This window comes from Lotus japonicus, chromosome 1 (assembly GCF_012489685.1).
Source record: "Lotus japonicus ecotype B-129 chromosome 1, LjGifu_v1.2".
Lineage (NCBI taxonomy): Eukaryota > Viridiplantae > Streptophyta > Magnoliopsida > Fabales > Fabaceae > Lotus > Lotus japonicus.
In genome coordinates, this window is record NC_080041.1 from 74,161,631 (window position 1) to 74,179,094 (window position 17,464).

The 17,464-nt window shown below is 40.8% G+C and overlaps 4 protein-coding genes across 4 annotated transcripts; 1 reads left to right on the forward strand and 3 right to left on the reverse strand.

The window, feature by feature from the left end:
- Window positions 1-5,350: 5,350 nt before the first annotated feature.
- LOC130749324 (autophagy-related protein 18d) lies at window positions 5,351-10,083 on the reverse strand. Its single transcript, XM_057602664.1, has 6 exons — window positions 9,925-10,083; window positions 9,585-9,681; window positions 7,994-8,840; window positions 7,192-7,450; window positions 6,393-6,516; window positions 5,351-5,715 (listed from the first exon to the last, which is right to left on the reverse strand). The coding sequence occupies exons 3-6, from the start codon at window positions 8,786-8,788 to the stop codon at window positions 5,625-5,627; spliced, it is 1,269 nt and encodes a 422-aa protein (XP_057458647.1). The 5' UTR covers window positions 8,789-8,840; window positions 9,585-9,681; window positions 9,925-10,083; the 3' UTR covers window positions 5,351-5,624.
- A 1,109-nt stretch (window positions 10,084-11,192) lies between these two features.
- Window positions 11,193-13,484, forward strand: LOC130745836 (protein FAR-RED IMPAIRED RESPONSE 1-like). Its single transcript, XM_057598242.1, has 4 exons — window positions 11,193-12,138; window positions 12,225-12,532; window positions 12,605-13,162; window positions 13,474-13,484. The coding sequence occupies exons 1-4, from the start codon at window positions 11,225-11,227 to the stop codon at window positions 13,482-13,484; spliced, it is 1,791 nt and encodes a 596-aa protein (XP_057454225.1). The 5' UTR covers window positions 11,193-11,224.
- A 419-nt stretch (window positions 13,485-13,903) lies between these two features.
- On the reverse strand, window positions 13,904-15,458 carry LOC130749334 (protein MAINTENANCE OF MERISTEMS-like). Its single transcript, XM_057602674.1, has 3 exons — window positions 15,281-15,458; window positions 14,435-15,195; window positions 13,904-14,346 (listed from the first exon to the last, which is right to left on the reverse strand). The coding sequence occupies exons 1-3, from the start codon at window positions 15,381-15,383 to the stop codon at window positions 14,005-14,007; spliced, it is 1,206 nt and encodes a 401-aa protein (XP_057458657.1). The 5' UTR covers window positions 15,384-15,458; the 3' UTR covers window positions 13,904-14,004.
- A 26-nt stretch (window positions 15,459-15,484) lies between these two features.
- LOC130749342 (uncharacterized) lies at window positions 15,485-17,136 on the reverse strand. The gene is made up of 2 exons (XM_057602686.1): window positions 16,823-17,136; window positions 15,485-16,290 (listed from the first exon to the last, which is right to left on the reverse strand). The coding sequence occupies exon 2, from the start codon at window positions 16,283-16,285 to the stop codon at window positions 15,833-15,835; it is 453 nt and encodes a 150-aa protein (XP_057458669.1). The 5' UTR covers window positions 16,286-16,290; window positions 16,823-17,136; the 3' UTR covers window positions 15,485-15,832.
- Between the last annotated feature and the right edge of the window lie 328 nt (window positions 17,137-17,464).

Below are 17,464 nucleotides of genomic sequence, written 5' to 3' on the forward strand. Positions count from 1 at the left end.
TCTCCCCAAATCAGTGTAGCTTTGTTCCTGGTAGACATAGCTGGGATAACATTGTTATTGCTCAAGAGGGTTTTCACTCCATGAGAAACTTGAGGAGAGCTAAAGGGTGGCTAGCAATTAAAGTGGATCTTGAAAAGGCCTATGATCGCTTGAGATGGTCCTTCCTTCTTGACACCTTGAAGCTGATTGGTCTAGGGGATCATATGTGTTCCCTTATCATGCAGTGTGTGTCTTCTTGCAGGTACCAAGTGTGTTTTAATGGTGACCGTATAGAGTCTTTCCTCCCTCAAAGGGGTCTCCGCCAAGGGGATCTGCTTTCTCCTTATATTTTTGTCCTATGCATGGAGAGACTAGCGCATAGAATAAATGATGAGGTAAGGAGTGGTAGTTAGACTCCTATTAAGCTCTCCAGGACTGGCCCACCGTTATCCCACTTATTCTTTGCGGATGACCTCCTCCTATTTGGTGAGGTCTCTATTGATCAAATAGAGGTTATTGTGGAGTGTTTGAATGATTTTTGCTCAGCTTCAGGCATGAAAGTCAGTGTTGCGAAAACTAAAATGATGGTCTCTTCGAATGTGGAAGCTCCTATGGCGAACCAGTTATGTAATATAGCTGATATTTCTTTGACCAATGATTTGGGTCGATATCTTGGTGTCCCATTGGCTCATCAACGCTTGAGGGCTAGTTCATACCAATATATCCTAGATCGTACTATGAATCGATTGTCCTCCTGGCGCACTAACGTGTTGAATTTTGCTGGAAGAGTGACTCTCACTAAATCTGTAATTGCAGCCCTCCCAACCTACTGTATGCAGACGAATTTACTGCCCAAGGAGGTGTGTTACAAGTTGGAGAAAATTCAAAGAGACTTTATTTGGGGATCTACTAGTAGGGATCGTGCAACTCATCCTGTTGCTTGGGCCAAGGTTTGTCGTTCTAGGGAGGAGGGTGGCCTCGGTCTCCGTCAAATGCATGCTTTCAACAGATCACTCGTGATGAAGCTTGGATGGGGGTTGGTTTCGAACCATGACGCTCTTTGGGCTCAGGTTATTCGTGACAAATATGCTTGCGGGAACGCTCCTCTCCCTGCTGTTCGTAAGAGTCATTCAGAGTCTCATGTTTGGCACTCCATTCGGAATACGTGGGACGAGCTCAATCAGAACCTTCGTTTGAGGGTGGGTGATGGCACGCAGGTAAGTTTTTGGGGAGATAAATGGATTCACTCTGGGATTGTTTTGCGAGATGTAGTCACGGCTCCAGTTAGTTTTGTTGATAACGTGAGAACTGTGACAGAATACTTTGGCGTGCCTCTCTGTTTCAACATCTTCTTCCTCCACATGATTTTGCTGAGATTATGTCAATGCCTCCTCCTTCTCCAAATATTGGACCTGATTGTATAATCTGGGACCTCACAAATAATGGCGTGTTTTCATCAAAATCTGCGTACGATGCCAGGCTGCAGTTGGAGTCCGGGAGTTCTAGAGTTCCTTGGCAACGGGTCTGGAAGTATGATGGCTCATATAAGATTTCGAATTTTCTGTGGAGAATCCTCCACATTGGTATTTGGGTGAACTTTAGGAGATGGCAATCGAGCATGACAGATGATCCTTTATGCCCTCTTTGTCAAGAGGAACCTGAATCCATTCTCCACCTACTACGTGATTGTCGATGTACAACGCCTTTATGGTTGAACCTAGTTATTCTGAGTCAGCATCAAGCTTTTTTCAACGCTGATCTTCTTACCTGGGTGCTTGGACAGTTGCACCGGAGATCGCTCGCGGCCATGGGAGGTGGCTCGTTACCGGATTTTGCCCTCCTGCTTTGGTCAATTTGGACTGCGAGAACTCGAGCGGTCTTCCAGAACGAAGTGTTTGATCTTCATCATGTTCTCACGTCATCCCCTCCTTGCCAACTCGTCGGGGCTATCAAATTGTCCAGGTTGGTTGGTCTCCGCCACCTACAACGTGGATTAAGTGCAACATTGACAGCTCCGTTAAAGATCCATTGCGATTGCATCTTGTGGTGGAGTTTGCAGAGATGAGAATGGCAGATGGCATTTTGGTTTTTGTAAGAAGTTGAGTTCTTCCAATGTCCTATGGGTTGAATTGTGGGGAATCTTCACTGTTATTCCTCTAGCTTGGCAGCGAGGCTTTCGTAAGGTGCTAGTGGAGAGTGACTCTGGTGTGGCTATCAACCTCATCAATGCTGGCTGTGATCATTTGCACCCGTATGCTAGTCTAGTGCAGTAGATCCGAGATTGGCTTGATAAGGAATGGGAGCTTCGCTTTGTGCATGCTCGTAAGGAAGCTAACCAGGTTGCTGATGAGCTAGCCGATATGGCTCATGATCTAGACTTAGGGTCTCATGTTCTGGACCATCCACCACCTAGGTGTTCTCATCTGCTTCTTTTTGATGTATCGGGAGGGTCGCTCCCGTGCTCTACCCGCATGTAGTTTTTCTCTTTGGACTTAGCCTCCTTCCAACCAAATATATATATATATATATATATATATATATATATATATATAATTCATTTTAGTGGTTTATAGAAACTAGAAAACACTATCAAGCAAAAACTAAACAGAAGCTAGGCAAAACATCAAAAACTCTCGACGGAACATCTACATCAAAAGCTGAATTAGCCTCCCTTAAAATATACCCCTACACCAGTGGTGGCTTGTTAAATGAAGGTAAGAAACATTAAAATATGTTTTTAATTTTGACAAAAAAAGTGTTCTTAACAAAAATGGAAATATCAGTAATTTTTATTGCTTTGAAACGTATGGCTATTTTTGAGAAAATTATCAATTCTCAGAGGACTATCAAAATGTGTTATCATTTTGCTGTGTTATTTAGGTTATAAATTAAAAAAAATCAACATTTGTTAATTTCTTTTTGGAGTTTAAAGGAGGTACACTGATAGTGAAAACTCTGATTATACACACAATCTATAGCCTTTGCACTTAAAGAACCAGAGCATGTAAGACCTGCACTCTCCAACCTTGTCACATTTTTCGTGCTCCATTTGTGATTCCATTATCTCCACCAACCTTACGAAAAACAACGGTTTTTACCTTCACTTGCGTTGAGTTTTGAGAAGGCGGATGAGGATTTATTTTGCCATATTCTTCCCAAACTCAGTCCTCGCCTGCCCTCTTAAACTTCCCAAACTTGTTCTTCGCAAGGTCAGTGGTGGCATTGGAATCGCAGATGGAGCACAAACGTGACAAGGTTGAAAAGTACAAATCTTAGGTGCTATATTTTTTATGTGCAAACACATTCTCTAAATTGGGTCTGACGTGTTAAAAGAAGAAAGACAAGGTTTTACACTGTCAATGTACCTCAATTAAACTCTTTCATTCGTTATACTTTTTTATAATAAAATCATATTACTAATGTAAAATAAAGTAGATAATAAAAACTGCCATAAAGCGGTATAGTAAATGAGTTGTAGCTCAAATCTTTACAATATTTGAAAAAAAAAACCTAAAATATATGAATTCTTGCCCTAATTTTCCAGCAGTAATAGTCAAATCACAAGCTTTGCACAAACCCACACACATGCATAGTCAAACATAAATTTTAGACACAGTCAAATAAGAGACTCACTCGCATAAATCGCCAAAAATCTTTTATTGAAGACATGGCATTGGGATGCTTTCATCTCGTTCTTGCAAGGAAGAACAATCTCATTCAGAAGTATTGTTTCGAGTGATTTTGGCCTCACCATGGATTTCACATAACCATAGAAGATGTCCACTATGAACCTTTACCATTGTTGTTTTCCAATACAAGTTGTTGGGACGATTTCAGGTGTATTCATTGTTAATTTATTTATAGAAAAATATACACTGAACAATTTTTTTTACGCAATGCCCATTTTTTAGCTGAAAAGAAGTTTATTTTCAATTTCAATTTGATTTCATTTTTTTCAATTTCATACGCCACATTCTAATCCAAACAAAATTTTAAATGCTAGGGCAGTTGCACTCAATCACCGAAATAGATGAGAAGGGCGACCAGAGAACCCTCAATTGAGAGCATCACCAAACAGGGGCGGATTCACCGCCTGGCGAGCTCGGGCCTATGCCCAGGCTCTAGGGGAAAGAAAAATGAAATTCTTTGGACAAGCTTCTCTTTTGGTCCCAAAATAAAAAGAAAAAAGTGGGCAAAATTGGGCGGTGGGTGAGGCGCTGTGCCTGTCGAGAGATGTGGGTGAGGAGATCAAGGTGAGCCAGTGAGAGAGATAGAGAGTGAGAGGTGAAAGCTTGAAAGGCAGAAAGGCGGTGGGTGGAGAGTGAGAGGTTTCCATCTCCAATTTTCATTTATCCTTTCCCTGAAGTTTCTGTTTTGCTGATCTGTTCTGTTTTTATTTTTTACTATTTTGGGTCGGTGGGGCAATAGGAGGGTGAACAGAGGAGAGAAAAAAAGTTTGATTTTTTGTCTCTGTTACAGAGAGTGAGAGGAAAAGCTCTATTGTTTTTCTCTTGCTTTGATCCTGTTATTGTTTTGTTCTCCCCTGCTACTTACTGTTTTCCTCCTCTTTGGGACCGTGAATCTCTTAGAAAAGTTTGTTTGTTTTTTAAATGAAATTAGAATGCAATTTAATATTGAGATTTTGGAATTATTATTGTATTTAATTGAAATTTTGGGTCTCATTTTAAATATGTATTAGTAATTAGTAATAGGCATGATAATATCATGATAATTATTGACATTTTAACACACTGCACTATGCAAATAAAAAAAATCATGCTGCAAACACTACCGTGGCTGCAACCGTAACTGCAATTTAAAATACTGAGTCAAACGTCAGGTGCGGACAGTTAGGTTTAGACTTAATTTTGTCCAGGCTTCACAAAATTTCTGGCTCCGCCACTGTCACCAAACGAAAGTGAACAAGGAAGACGTGGACTAAAAAAAAAGACATTTTTAGAAGCTAGCGGAGAGGCTTTGAAGTTTGAAGAACGAGACTCACACAAAAGTGATCATGACGACATCTCATCTTAACATGGAAATGGTATAAAATCTTAAAGTTTTAGTCAATTCTTCCTTATGACTTCATTTTCAAAACCAATGGAAGTTACAACATTCTTTATTTCCCTTCTATTTTTGGATCCATTGCATTATTGATTAAGCTCTAACTCTCTGCATGGTAGGTCCTAGTTTTTGCCACCTTGACCAAGACTAGCCATGACTTACAATTTTTATGTTAAAGGGTGGTATTTTTAAGGTTATCATATCATATTGCAAATACTGATTGTACCGGATGCATTTTAGTGTAAGAACTTGACACTTAATTGTATGAAAGTCTTATCCTACTAGTTTATAGTATCAAATCAAACCCTTTTAGGCGCCCTAAACACAAACTAAGTTTATCCATTTGTATGTATAAGCAAAATAGCATGTATGTACCCATGCTATGTGACTGTACACAACAGAAAAATTCCATAGGGAATGTGATAGTAATAGGTATACAACAATGTATCCCAAGTTACTCCAATATAGCCATCATATTTACATACGAACTACGGAAGTTTATTTGCTGGTGTTGGAGACATCATATTTACATGGCTTGAGGGGAGCTTACTGTTTGGTGAACTATGTTGCAGCAACATCTCTCAAATCCTAGTTTCACATCTAAGGAAACGAACATATTCCTGCTGCAACATCTCTCCCCCATGTATTGTATCAAAGCTGCATCTGTAAAAACTGAAAACATGGAAAAAAAGAGGGTGGAGATTGTAAGCAATAGTGAGAAGCATGACCATAAAACCAAGTTTCTTAAAGAGACTAAAAAGAAGTATTAGTTTCTTTTGAGGCTAATGAATACTACGTGGGATCAACTACAGAGGAATGGAGAGGGGACTGTACGAAAACAATAACTGTAAAGAAGAAGATGCTGCAACTTTCTCAGTTATATGTTTTCATGCGTTCGAACCGACCAACTCCGTTATATTTTTTTTATAAACTTCCATGTATTTATAAATCGATTGGTACTTCATTAATCTAATTTATTTTAATGAAAATATACGTTCAACTTTCAAGATATAAATAAATCTCAACAGTTAGATTATAACTTATTTATCTGCTTTATCTTAAAGTCTAGTATGCATAAAAATCACAATAATGTGATTCAATTTAGGATTGTAAACTTTGTATTCTACACAAACATATTCAATCATAAAAGCGCACAAAGTATTTCCTGGATCACCAGTCACCACTAGATAAATTCTAAATTAGCCATTAATTTCAACAGCATGCATCACTCTCAGATATTATGCTTACTTCAATTTTAAAGATTAAGGAATAAGGATTCAATTTTTAAAAACCAAGAACCCAAATGACAAGTCCATAATAACTTTTAAGTTGTTGATAGAAACACATACCTCCCATCCATGCCAACAATTATGACAGAGTTCTGAGATCCGAATGCCACAATGAAATGAGTTTTTTCAGGCAAGTGGAACTGTGAAAATGACCATTCTGAGCTAAAGTATTTCGGTAAAATCCCTGTAATGTCATCAAGGAAAGTGGTAAGCACAAAAGAGAAAGGATAAGCATAAATATTGTGCAATTTCCATCTTAAAAGCAAGTTTCTAAACCATGAGTAGATTTATAGAACACCCTTGAAATATTTGGGTTTCTGTCTGAGAAGATTCATACAGAAATTCTTTAAAAGGACTTGATTTTGAAAAGGGTAATGCTAAGTGCACAACTCATACAAAAAAACACAACTAATGCACAAATCCATTGATTAATATATATTTGTGGAAAAAAGCGTAGATTTACCCTTCACAAATCTATAGGTAAATTCTATGGAGCACAAGAAATTGTCTTATCATGTGTCATATATCTAGAGTTGCCTTCCAAAAAAGAATTAACAATCGGAAATGGGCAAGCAGGCACACACATAGCCTCATCATCAGGACTGGGGAGGGGGATGATCTTTTTTCACTCACATATCATCACATTTTAAACCTAGAACTCTTACATAAACGCACGAGGCTTTAGATAGCTGAAATGTGAATCAAGTGATTCCATCAACTTTTATCCTTTAAAAACCACACACACAATGCCGCTCCCTGGATAAGTATTTGGGCATACTGGACAAAAATATTGGAAGTTGAAACTCAAAATTGTGATAATTTCTCAAGTGTTAAGCATTACATTAGAAAATCTAATTACCTCTCATGAAAGATAATGATGAATTGGGGTTGGCACCAGTATTTGGAGAAATCAAGGGATCTAACGAAGTTGAAGAATTCTGATGAAACAGTGCAGGGCCTTGAGCAGCGTTTGGATGTGTTAAACTATCCTCCCCAGACACTCTCACTCTCAAGCTGAAAATATGAACAGTTCCTTTGTCACTTGAAGCTGCCAACCATTGGACATCTGGAGACAGCGCTATACTGTTGATTTCAGCTCTATCCACCCCTCTTCTTACCTACAAGAGAAAAGGATGATAAAACATGAAAATGAAGCAGCAAAATCTGTAAAGATAAAACCAATTACTCCTGAAAATAGGTTCTACTTTCAGAATTTTCCTGGACCACCCAAATTGAGGTGTAAAAGCTTCTTTTTACAAGTAGTACAAAGAATAAAAATATAAGACATGCTAAAACATTATTACTGTAAGGAAATTTTTAAAAGTTGTGAAGGAAATTGTCACATCCTATGTGTATATGAAAATGATCAAGAAGAGAGGGTATGCAATATGATAAACAACTTATAATAATGAATGTACCTTATATACAAGATGTTATTCAATTCTATTGGATAAAGTTTATGTTCTCCCACTTCAAATCCATTATAAGAGGAATATGGAGAACCTTTTAATAAAATGAGTGTTTCAAATATCACTTTCTAATCAATTCATCTTACACTATGCAGATGTGAAAATAAAAGTTCCTGAAAATGGAAACTACAAAAGCAGGAAGAAATAAGAATGGTTTATCACAATAATTAAATCCATGGTGTAGTAACCTACTTCTTGTAAAAGTGACCCATCCATTGTATTGAAGATTCTAATCAAAGTGCCCTTTAAACTAGCAGTTGCAAGAAGGAGCCCATCCATTGTTAAAGTGAAGCATGCAAGTTGGGAATCATGAGCATTGATGAATTTTTTCATATTCAGTCCAAAGTGTTCAACTCGGACCTGCCCTTTTTGGCGGCCTGGGCAAGCCAAAACAAATGTATTTGACTGGTATGAAAGACAGCACAAGCCTTTAGGATTCGCGAGAGTCTCAATCTGATGAAGAAGCTGCAAATCCATGAAGTTATAAACATATATCTTGTGCTCAAGAACAACTACAATTCGATCACGTCTTAATTTTACGCCACGAACTTCAGACTTAAATGTGAATTCACCAATGCACCTGCTCTGATGATCATCCCAAATCAAAACTTTATTGGGAGGATAATGGGAATTAGCTACAGCACCAACAAGGGCTAGAATATTGCAGCGGAACAGCATCTCGACAATTTTAAAGCCGCCACTTTTTAAATCACGTCTGAAAGTTTCTTTGAAAGGTTCACAGTTATATATATGAAAACCACGACTTGTTCCAGCAGCAAAGCAACCATAGTCCTGATTCCATGATATTGACAGCAAGTCTGTTTCATCGTTTCCATTCATATCTGCATTGAGCTGGCCAACCGAAGGAGAAGCCCCAACATTGGGGGTTTCACTGTTTCTGATCCTTGAAGTAGAAAATATTCCTTGAGATGTTGAATCAGGCGAACTCACTTTGGACGAGGGGGTACTTGCCATCATTTGCTGCATTCAATAACCGCGGTTGACCAAGGTATAGAAGGTGAGGCCCACAAGGTGATTTCTGTCGTAATATAAAAGAAACTTTCATTGATATTACTTTGGAACAAACTCTCAAATAGTTGCAGGTTACAACCTGGGGGATGAAAATAATGGGGGAGGGAATTGAACAGATACTATTAAATGAAACATATTATCTTGTTAGAGTCATTGGTTTGAGAATCAAATGCTATTCAACAGTCATGAAGTGACAAACTGAAGACATAGATCGTTTCCATGATTTAGATATACATGTTAACGCTACTCCTAAACAGCTGAACCCATCCTCGAGCCTCAACAGTAATTCATTAAAAAGAGTAATTCTTTAACTCAAGTGACAAGAACCGTATGCCCTTTACCCGTTCTGCAGCTCAGTCCTTTCCTTCTCAGTCTCTTGGTTATATCGTACATTATGTAGTAAACATCAGAGTCTTTCAGCATCTACACCTCAATCAGAATTTTAATGCAGCTAAAACCATTGCCTAGAAGTTAGGTCATTATTAGCATCTTACATAAACCTAATGTAACTTAGAATTGTTACTCCTACTAATTGTAAGTTTTCTGTTTTCATACATAAGTCCCAGCACCATCAAAAATCCCATCCAACACATATCACATAAACTATGTCTTTGATGCCCTTCATAGTTTAAACAGATTAATCATTTAAGTGATATAGACAAAGTAATTTTCAGGTGAATAATCAACAAAAAACATCAAATTTTACATGTCTGTAAAGAAGGGTAAAAATGTGATTGAAGGAAGAGGGTACCAGGGGAAGCAACCACTCAGAGCCACTCTGACCAAAACCAGAAAATTCTCACTCTTCCCAGCAACGACTTTTCACTTTTCAGTTCATCGTGCCTGCCCTGCAATCGTAAGTTTCAGTTTCAGAATATAAAACAAACATTTTTAACAACAAAAACGGAGAATCCAAGCAAGAATATAAAGATAATAATTTAAGAATTGCGAATTATGAACCGGAAAAAGGGTAATTTGGGTTTGGGGAAAATCAAATTGAAGACCAAGAAAATGGGCATGATCAAGGCAAGAAATAATAAAAAAAGGGAAAATAAATTGCATAAAAATGGAGGAATGGAAATGTTACGAACGGCGAAGAGGTTTTCGGGATCAGAATGCCAAGAGCGTGCGCTCTTCCGAATTCGTATGATGAGATCGATCACTCACTGTTTCTTTGTTTCTGATTTCAATTTGTACCCTTTGCTTTCCTCTTTGTGTTCGCTGGCTTTCTTTGGGGAGTTGGGTTTGGGGCCTCCCCTATGGGGCTGCGCGCCCCACCCTTTTTTTTTTAAACCCAAAAGTGCCCTACGGAAAGGTACTTTCCGTATTCAATTTAACTGAATACGGAAAGGTACTTTCCGTATTATATTTTGATGACTACGGAAAGGTATTTTTCGTATTTAACTCTGACAGGATTCCCCCTTTTTCCACCATTACTCCTCCCTCACCAACCTTCACCAACCCCTCACCAGCCCCCCTGAACCTCCTCAATGCCTCCAGACCACCCTCTCTCTCACCCTCTCCTACCTCACTTTCATTCCCAAGCTCTCCACCACCATCCACTCCTTCATTTCCCAAGCTCTCCACCACTACAACAAGTGTTGTAGTAGAGGTAAGTCTATGTGTTTATTTGTTGTTATTTTGTAGGATTAAGTAGTGGAAGTAGTTAGATTAAGTAGTTTAAGTAGTTAGATTAAGTAGTTTAAGTAGTTAGAAGGATGGGTTTTTGAATTCTGAGTCGTGATATAATACGGATTGTTATCTTCTGTATTGAATATGGAAAGGTACTTTCCGTATTCAGTATTCGGTATGGAAAGTATATTTCCGTATTGAGTATGGAATGTAACTTTCCGTATTCTCTTCCAGGGATGACAGATTCATTTTTCTTTGGTGAGTCACAATTGATTGAAGCTGGATTTCACAATGGTCAACCTGAAGAGGCCACTACAGAGGTGCCACCACCAGCATTTGTGCCCCCGTGTATAAGTATAGATGTCTCGCATTTATTTGCAACTGATCAGGTATTCTTTGAACATATTTTTGCATTGTTTTGAGAGTGTAATATATCAATTCTTATTATGTCTTGATCACCCTTGTAATCAATTCTTATTATTATAACAGATTTTCCCTACCCGTGATGATCTTATCAATTGGGTTCATGGAATTGCGATTGAAAATGGATATGTTACGTTGATCACAAAGTCAGATTATGGTGGGAATGGAAGCAGAAAAGCTTATGTCATGTTGGGGTGCGAGAAGCATGGTAAATATGTTCCTTATAGAGACCCTGACCTTGTTGAAGGGACGAGATCACAAAAGACAGGTTGTCCTTTTAGACTAAAAGGACGACCTAGGAAAAATGGCATAGATAGAGATTGGCGGCTAAAGGTGATGGAAGGTATACACAACCATGAACCAGCTAGGTCACTACTTGGGCACAATTTTGTTGGTCGTCTAAAACCCGGAGAGAAGGAGCAAGTGGGAAAAATGACAAGGAGTTGGGTTCCACCGAGAAAGATGTTGTTGACTTTGAAGGAAAACAATCCTTCAAACTTGACTACCATATCTCAGATTTATGGTGTTTGCAAGAGGTTAAGAAAATCCCTCCGCGGGGGATTGACAGAAATGCAACACTTGTTGAAGAAGTTGGACGGTGACAAGTATGTCCACTTTGAAAGACATGAGCCTGGATCGGAAGTCATTAGGGATGTATTTTGGGCTCATCCAAATGCTATCAAACTGTTCAACACATTTCCATATGTAGTGATTATGGATTGCACATACAAGACAAACAAATATGCAATTCCCTTGCTTGAGATTGTTGGACTGACTTCCACAGATAAGACATACTCCATAGCCTTTTGCTACATTGTTAATGAGGGCACAGATGACTACGTTTGGGCACTGGAGTGTATGAAGTCTCTATTAGCTGATCAAGCCATGTTGCCTAAGGTGATTGTTACTGACAGGGATCTTGCCTTATTGAGTGCTGCTAAGCAAAGCCTTCCTAACACTACACATTTATTATGCTTGTGGCACATCAACAAGTGTGTTTTGGCAAAGTGCAAACTCTATGTTGGCACAGATGATTTTGCTGAGTTGGTTATGATGAAGTGGGCAGAGGTGGTGGATGCTGCAACAGTTGAAGAATTTGAAGTGAAATGGATGCAATTGTTTAATATGTGCAAGGCAAAATACAGCAACTTTACCTCCTATTGTTCTACTACATGGTTGGTTCACAAGGAGAAATTCGCCAAGGCATGGACAAATCATGTGATGCACTTTGGAACAACAACAAGTAACAGGTAAAAAAATTACATGAGCTTAATTTATGCGTTGTTTGTTCATTTGATAGATTGTTGTTAATAAGATATCTATTTGTTGTTTGCAGGGCTGAGGGTGCACATGCCAGTTTGAAGAAGATGTTACGGGATTGCAAGGGTGACCTGGCCACTTCATGGGATGCGTCGCATAGTTTGACATGTAATCGACATACTGAAATATTAGCATCGTTTGAGCGCAGTATTCACAGAATTGATCACATTTTCATGTTCCCATTTTACACAAATATTAGAGGATTTGTGTCAAACAAATGCCTGCAGCTCATCGACGATGAACATATAAGAATGAAGTCCTACGGCGGATGCGATTGCTTGTTGAGAGAGACTCATGGACTACCTTGCGGTTGTGAACTTGCAGGTCACCGGTCAACCACTCTCTTGTCAATTAATTCTATTTGTTATTGAAAGTGACACTTTTGTGAACTTGCAGGTTATGAAAGAATTCCATATGAGTCAATTCATCCATTCTGGAAGAGACTGAGTTGGGAGCATGTACCTGAACCTGTTGCAGATACTACCAGCAACCATATTTGCGGCATGAACCATGGAGATATGCAACCAGAAGTTGAGGCATTGACACATTATTTCAGTTCTTTGGATACTGGAGGGCAGAGTATGGTAAGGAGGAAGCTTCAAGCGATCTATTGTCCTGAAAGCAGTTCACTTTGTACTCCTGCGGTTAAGATAAAGTCCAAGCGCACTCTTAAGGCGAATGAGAAAATACCACCTAAGAATAAAGCAATAGGATCCTTGACTCGTGATCTTTCAGGTTTTGAACATGTTGATAGGGAGATCAGAGAGGCAAAGAAGGTTTCACAACCACCAAAGAAGAAGAAGCGTGTGAAGAAGTCTGATACAAGCTATTTCATGGGTCATTTTCCAGCCTTTTTCCACCCATATATACAAACAGTTCAGAATGTTGAGGATGATGGTAACTGTGGCTATAGAGCCGTTGCTGCATTACTCGGACTACCATCAAGTGAGGAAAGTTGGTCATGGGTTAGGGCAGCGTTGATAGAAGAACTTGAACGACACAGAGGGTTGTATGATGAAATGTGGTCCAGACATGTGGTTAATGCCTTACATTCCCGACTCACTCTTCCTCCTGGTGATCCGGCTACCGAGGATAAATGGATGCAACTGCCAGAGATGGGATACCTTGTAGCAACCAGGTTCCAAGTGGTTTTCATATCCATCTCCTCTACGGGTTGTTGGTCATACCTTCCACTAAGAGGAGAAGGTCCACCGGATGTACATCCTGTTATAGCTGTTGGTCATGTGATTAATCACTTTGTACAGGTATTTTTTGATTGAGTACACTAATATCCAATTGGTGAATTGATTTGTTGTATTTGCAAGTTATCTAATTTTATTGTTATTCTCTATAATGTAGCTCCATCTAACTCCTGGACATTCTATGCCGCCAATTGCTCTCCAGTGGGAACGGTATGTTGATCCTACATCAGTAAGCTGGTGCGCCCCATATGGTACACGTTTAGGAAGATTCACATCAGAATACGAAGCTTGGCTTGTTACTTTTGGTGTTCCTCTTATTCACCAAAGCTATGTAGACATCACCTCAGATTGACACCACACTTTTGTGTGATATTCATTTGTAAACGCTCTGTAATATTAATCTGATGGGCCTTGCCTTTATGATGTTCATTTGTTGCTTTTAATACGGTGTAGTTATACGGGTTTTTTTCAATACAAGAGTCGGCATATAATGAGTGAAAATAGAAAGCATGATTAATATAAAGAGAGTCCTAATACAAAGAGTCACATGTCATAATATAAAAATACAAAAAAAATATACAAATATACAGTCAATCACTCGCCCCGACCCCTACCGGCCCCTCTACGACCTCTAGGTCCACGGGCTCTGCCTCCACGCGCACCCTCTGCAGGAGCACCCTCTGCAGGAGCACCCTCTCCACGGGCTCTGCCTCCACGGCCTCTGCCTCCACGCGCTCTGTCTCCACGACCTCTGCCTCCTGCAGCTCTAGCTCCTCGGACAGCAGCAAAGGCTACCCCCTGGGTACCAATGAAGGCATTGGATCTAATAAGATCCAGCGCCCTCTCAGTGAGGGATCGGGAATGCGTGCCCTCTGCAGGAGCATCTGGCACCTCGAGTGACTGCTCCAACAAGTCCACGGCCCGACGCATAACAGTCTGCAAAAATAATGTAGATACATTAGATACAAATAAAATATCATGAACAAAAAATCACAATTGAATGGAAAATAAAATTCAAACTTACCACTGCACTGAACTCCTCCCTCCTATCATCAGGGATGATGAACCGATGGGACACAGCGCTGTACCACCTCATGTAATCCTCCACAGCCTCTCCCGGATATGTAGCGGGGATCCCCTGAGGGCGGAGGTGCGGCGCAAACTCAGCAAAGGCAGCATCTGCGGTCTCAGCAAGGGACCCAGACGTCTGGATCTCAGAGGGGTGTCGAGGGGCATCCTGTATGAAGCCAAACTGGCGCAGAACCCTCTCTGGTAGATGCCGTCGAACAACACGGCCAAATGGCGACCGGATGTAGCCAGAATACATGGCCCTCGGATCCCGTGGTCGATGAGCCCGATGGTCCTCAAATGGGGTCCATATAACGTCATCCACCGTCAGCTCATCGAGCATGACTCGCCTCTCATCAAGGCCTGCATGCCCGACCCGGGACATAGCCCACCGCCGCGCCCTAGGCTGGTCCTGCGAGTACTCCGGATCCGCCCTACGGATAATGACGCGGTCAGAAAGGTACTCGTAGACCCATCCTAGCAGGAGCGAGCTAAAACCTCCCATCTGGGCCGTCCCCCTCCTGGACGCTCGACTAAGCTGGTCGTATAGCGTAGCGAGCGCAATCGCGCCCCACGCGTACTCGCACACTCGACCAAGATCCTCCAACATCCCTATCCAGTAGACGGTCGTATGGTAGCCTCCGCTCTTGCTAGCAAAGAGCGTGGCGCCTAGCTGGTTCACCAGCCAAATCCGTGCAGCGTCCTCATATCGGTGCTCTACAATGAAGTGAATTAAGTTAATAGTTTATAACAATACAATAATAATAGATACAAAGACAATACAATAATAATTAAGACATACCCGCCAACGCAGCCTCATACCGGGTCTGCAAGACCCCAAAGCGAATAGTCTGGGACCTATTCGTATCAAACTCAGCCTCATAAATACCAACAGATCCTCCCATCAACTGAGCACAGAGCGCTGCACACTCGTCCCTCTCCCCCCTCCCAGGCGTATAGAACCTCGACCCATGGGGAGATGGAGAAGAGCCGACATGTTGTCCAAGGTGATAGTCATCTCCCCGAACGGCATGTGGAAGCTACTAGTCTCCTCATGCCATCGCTCCACAAGGGCCAAAATAAGGCCTGCATCTGTCACCGGGTAGCTGCAATAGGGTAGCTGATGAAGACCCGTCTGCTCAATCAACTCTCGAACCCGCCTGTGACTGTCTGAATCACCATCACAAGCAAGGTTCCAAACCTTCCCCCTAGCTGTGGCCACCTTCAACTGTCGACGGTCCACATACCGCTCGTCTGTGCGTAGGAGTGCATGCCACGCCCAGGGAGCCTTGTGATCAGCATAATGGGTGAGGAGCGATAGCTCAACAGGCCCCCCCGGAAACGGCGGCAACCTCTAGATCAGGTCCTCCTCGCCACCCTGTGCCCCCTGCTCCCCCTGCTCTGGCGGCAGGACATCAGCATCAACAGTAGGCGGAGGAATACTATCCTCGTCAGATCCTCCCATGCCGGATGAGGCCTCGCCTGATGACTCCTCGCCGGAAGACTCCTCGCCTGAGGACTCCTCGCCTGAGGACTCCTCGCCTGAGGACTCCTCGCCTGATGACTCAACCATGGGAGAGGGCGGAGAAACAACTGTAGGTATCTCAACCGTGGGAGACGGCGGATAATCAACCAGAGGAACCTCAATCATGGGAGACGGCGGAGAAACAACTGGAGCTGAAGCCTCCACCGCCTGAGAGGTTGCAGCATGATCGCCGCGCCGGCTAGAAGCATGTAACCGCCGGTGTCTATCCTCAGTAGCCCCGACATCCTCACTAGAAGCATGAGACCTCTTTCTGTTCTTCATTCTCACTATATATTCAGAGCAAACATTCACTATATATACCATTTCAGCCATAGACAGAAACATGATGCAAGCAAATGGAAAATTCCTAGAATTTTATAAGTACATAGATGATAATCGGATCTTCTGTGGATTATGCATGCTTGGATCAACTTTTATTTTCCTAATAATCAATTATGGCATCTAGAAACTACTCACAAATGCTTTGGAAACCTTCTATAATTGATTCTGAACCCAGAATCAATTATAAGTGTTGGGTTTGGTTCTGAGATGAATACGGAAAACGTTTTTCCGTATTCAATACGGAAAACCATGTTCCATACTGAATACGGAAAACCATTTTCCATATTCAATACGGAAACCTGTGATCCGTATTTACCCAGAAACGCCATTAACGACAATGAGCTATCGGCCCTAAACCCAAACCACATTCAAGACATTTCAGCCAACAATACCTCTACACAAGCAACAATCGACTACCCTAGGGTTCAATGATTAACATAATTTCAAGTTAAATGGGGAAAATCCAAAAATCCTTACCTCTAGGTTTCAATTCTGAGAATGGGGTTGTGAAGAGCTTTGATGGAGATGATGGAACCTTTCAAGTACACGGTTCAAGCAAGGGGAGCGACAGAGATCGAAGGTTGAAGAGGGGAGAAGAGCTTGGCAAAATACGGAATGAAGTTTGAAATGGGTTTGAATAAACCCTTGCCGGTTTACATACTAATATAATACGGATATAAGACTTCCGTATTGAATACGGAAATGTTGCTTCCGTATTCTATTAAAGGGGGGCGTTCCAGTAATTTCCCCACTTTAAGTGGGGCGGGGAGCCCCATAGGGGGGGCCCCAAACCCAACTCCCCTTTCTTTGTTTCTTTCAAACGTCTTTTTACTTATTTTTATATTATTTCTTTAGTATAAGAACCAATCAACTACTTGACATCTCTTAAGAAAGTTGATTAATTTAGTTAATTATTATATCAAATTTGTTATCATATACTGTTGAATTTTTAAAATTGTCCTAAACTCATGAAAAGAAAATGAAAAGAGTGGGAAGAAGAGTATTTGAAATAATGTGACGTATTTACATATTCAAAATTAAATAAGGCCGGATAATAGTGTGAAAAGATAATTAAACTGCACCTCTCATTTAGTTCTTATATTAAGGAGAAAAGAAGAG

Excerpts from the sequence above, each read along its gene's own strand:
- LOC130749342 (XM_057602686.1), bottom strand. The coding sequence starts at position 16,285 with ATGAAGAACAGAAAGAGGTCTCATGCTTCTAGTGAGGATGTCGGGGCT.
- LOC130749324 (XM_057602664.1), bottom strand. The coding sequence starts at position 8,788 with ATGCAGCAAATGATGGCAAGTACCCCCTCGTCCAAAGTGAGTTCGCCT. Across the intron at positions 6,517-7,191 it reads ATCATTATCTTTCATGAGAG|GGATTTTACCGAAATACTTT; the intron begins GTAATTAGATTT and ends ATGACATTACAG. Across the intron at positions 5,716-6,392 it reads ATTGTTGGCATGGATGGGAG|TTTTTACAGATGCAGCTTTG; the intron begins GTATGTGTTTCT and ends CCATGTTTTCAG.
- LOC130749334 (XM_057602674.1), bottom strand. The coding sequence starts at position 15,383 with ATGGGAGGATCTGTTGGTATTTATGAGGCTGAGTTTGATACGAATAGG. Across the intron at positions 15,196-15,280 it reads GTATGAGGCTGCGTTGGCGG|AGCACCGATATGAGGACGCT; the intron begins GTATGTCTTAAT and ends ACTTCATTGTAG. Across the intron at positions 14,347-14,434 it reads GGGAGGAGTTCAGTGCAGTG|ACTGTTATGCGTCGGGCCGT; the intron begins GTAAGTTTGAAT and ends TTATTTTTGCAG.
- LOC130745836 (XM_057598242.1), top strand. The coding sequence starts at position 11,225 with ATGGAAGGTATACACAACCATGAACCAGCTAGGTCACTACTTGGGCAC. Across the intron at positions 12,139-12,224 it reads GGAACAACAACAAGTAACAG|GGCTGAGGGTGCACATGCCA; the intron begins GTAAAAAAATTA and ends TGTTGTTTGCAG. Across the intron at positions 12,533-12,604 it reads TTGCGGTTGTGAACTTGCAG|GTTATGAAAGAATTCCATAT; the intron begins GTCACCGGTCAA and ends GTGAACTTGCAG.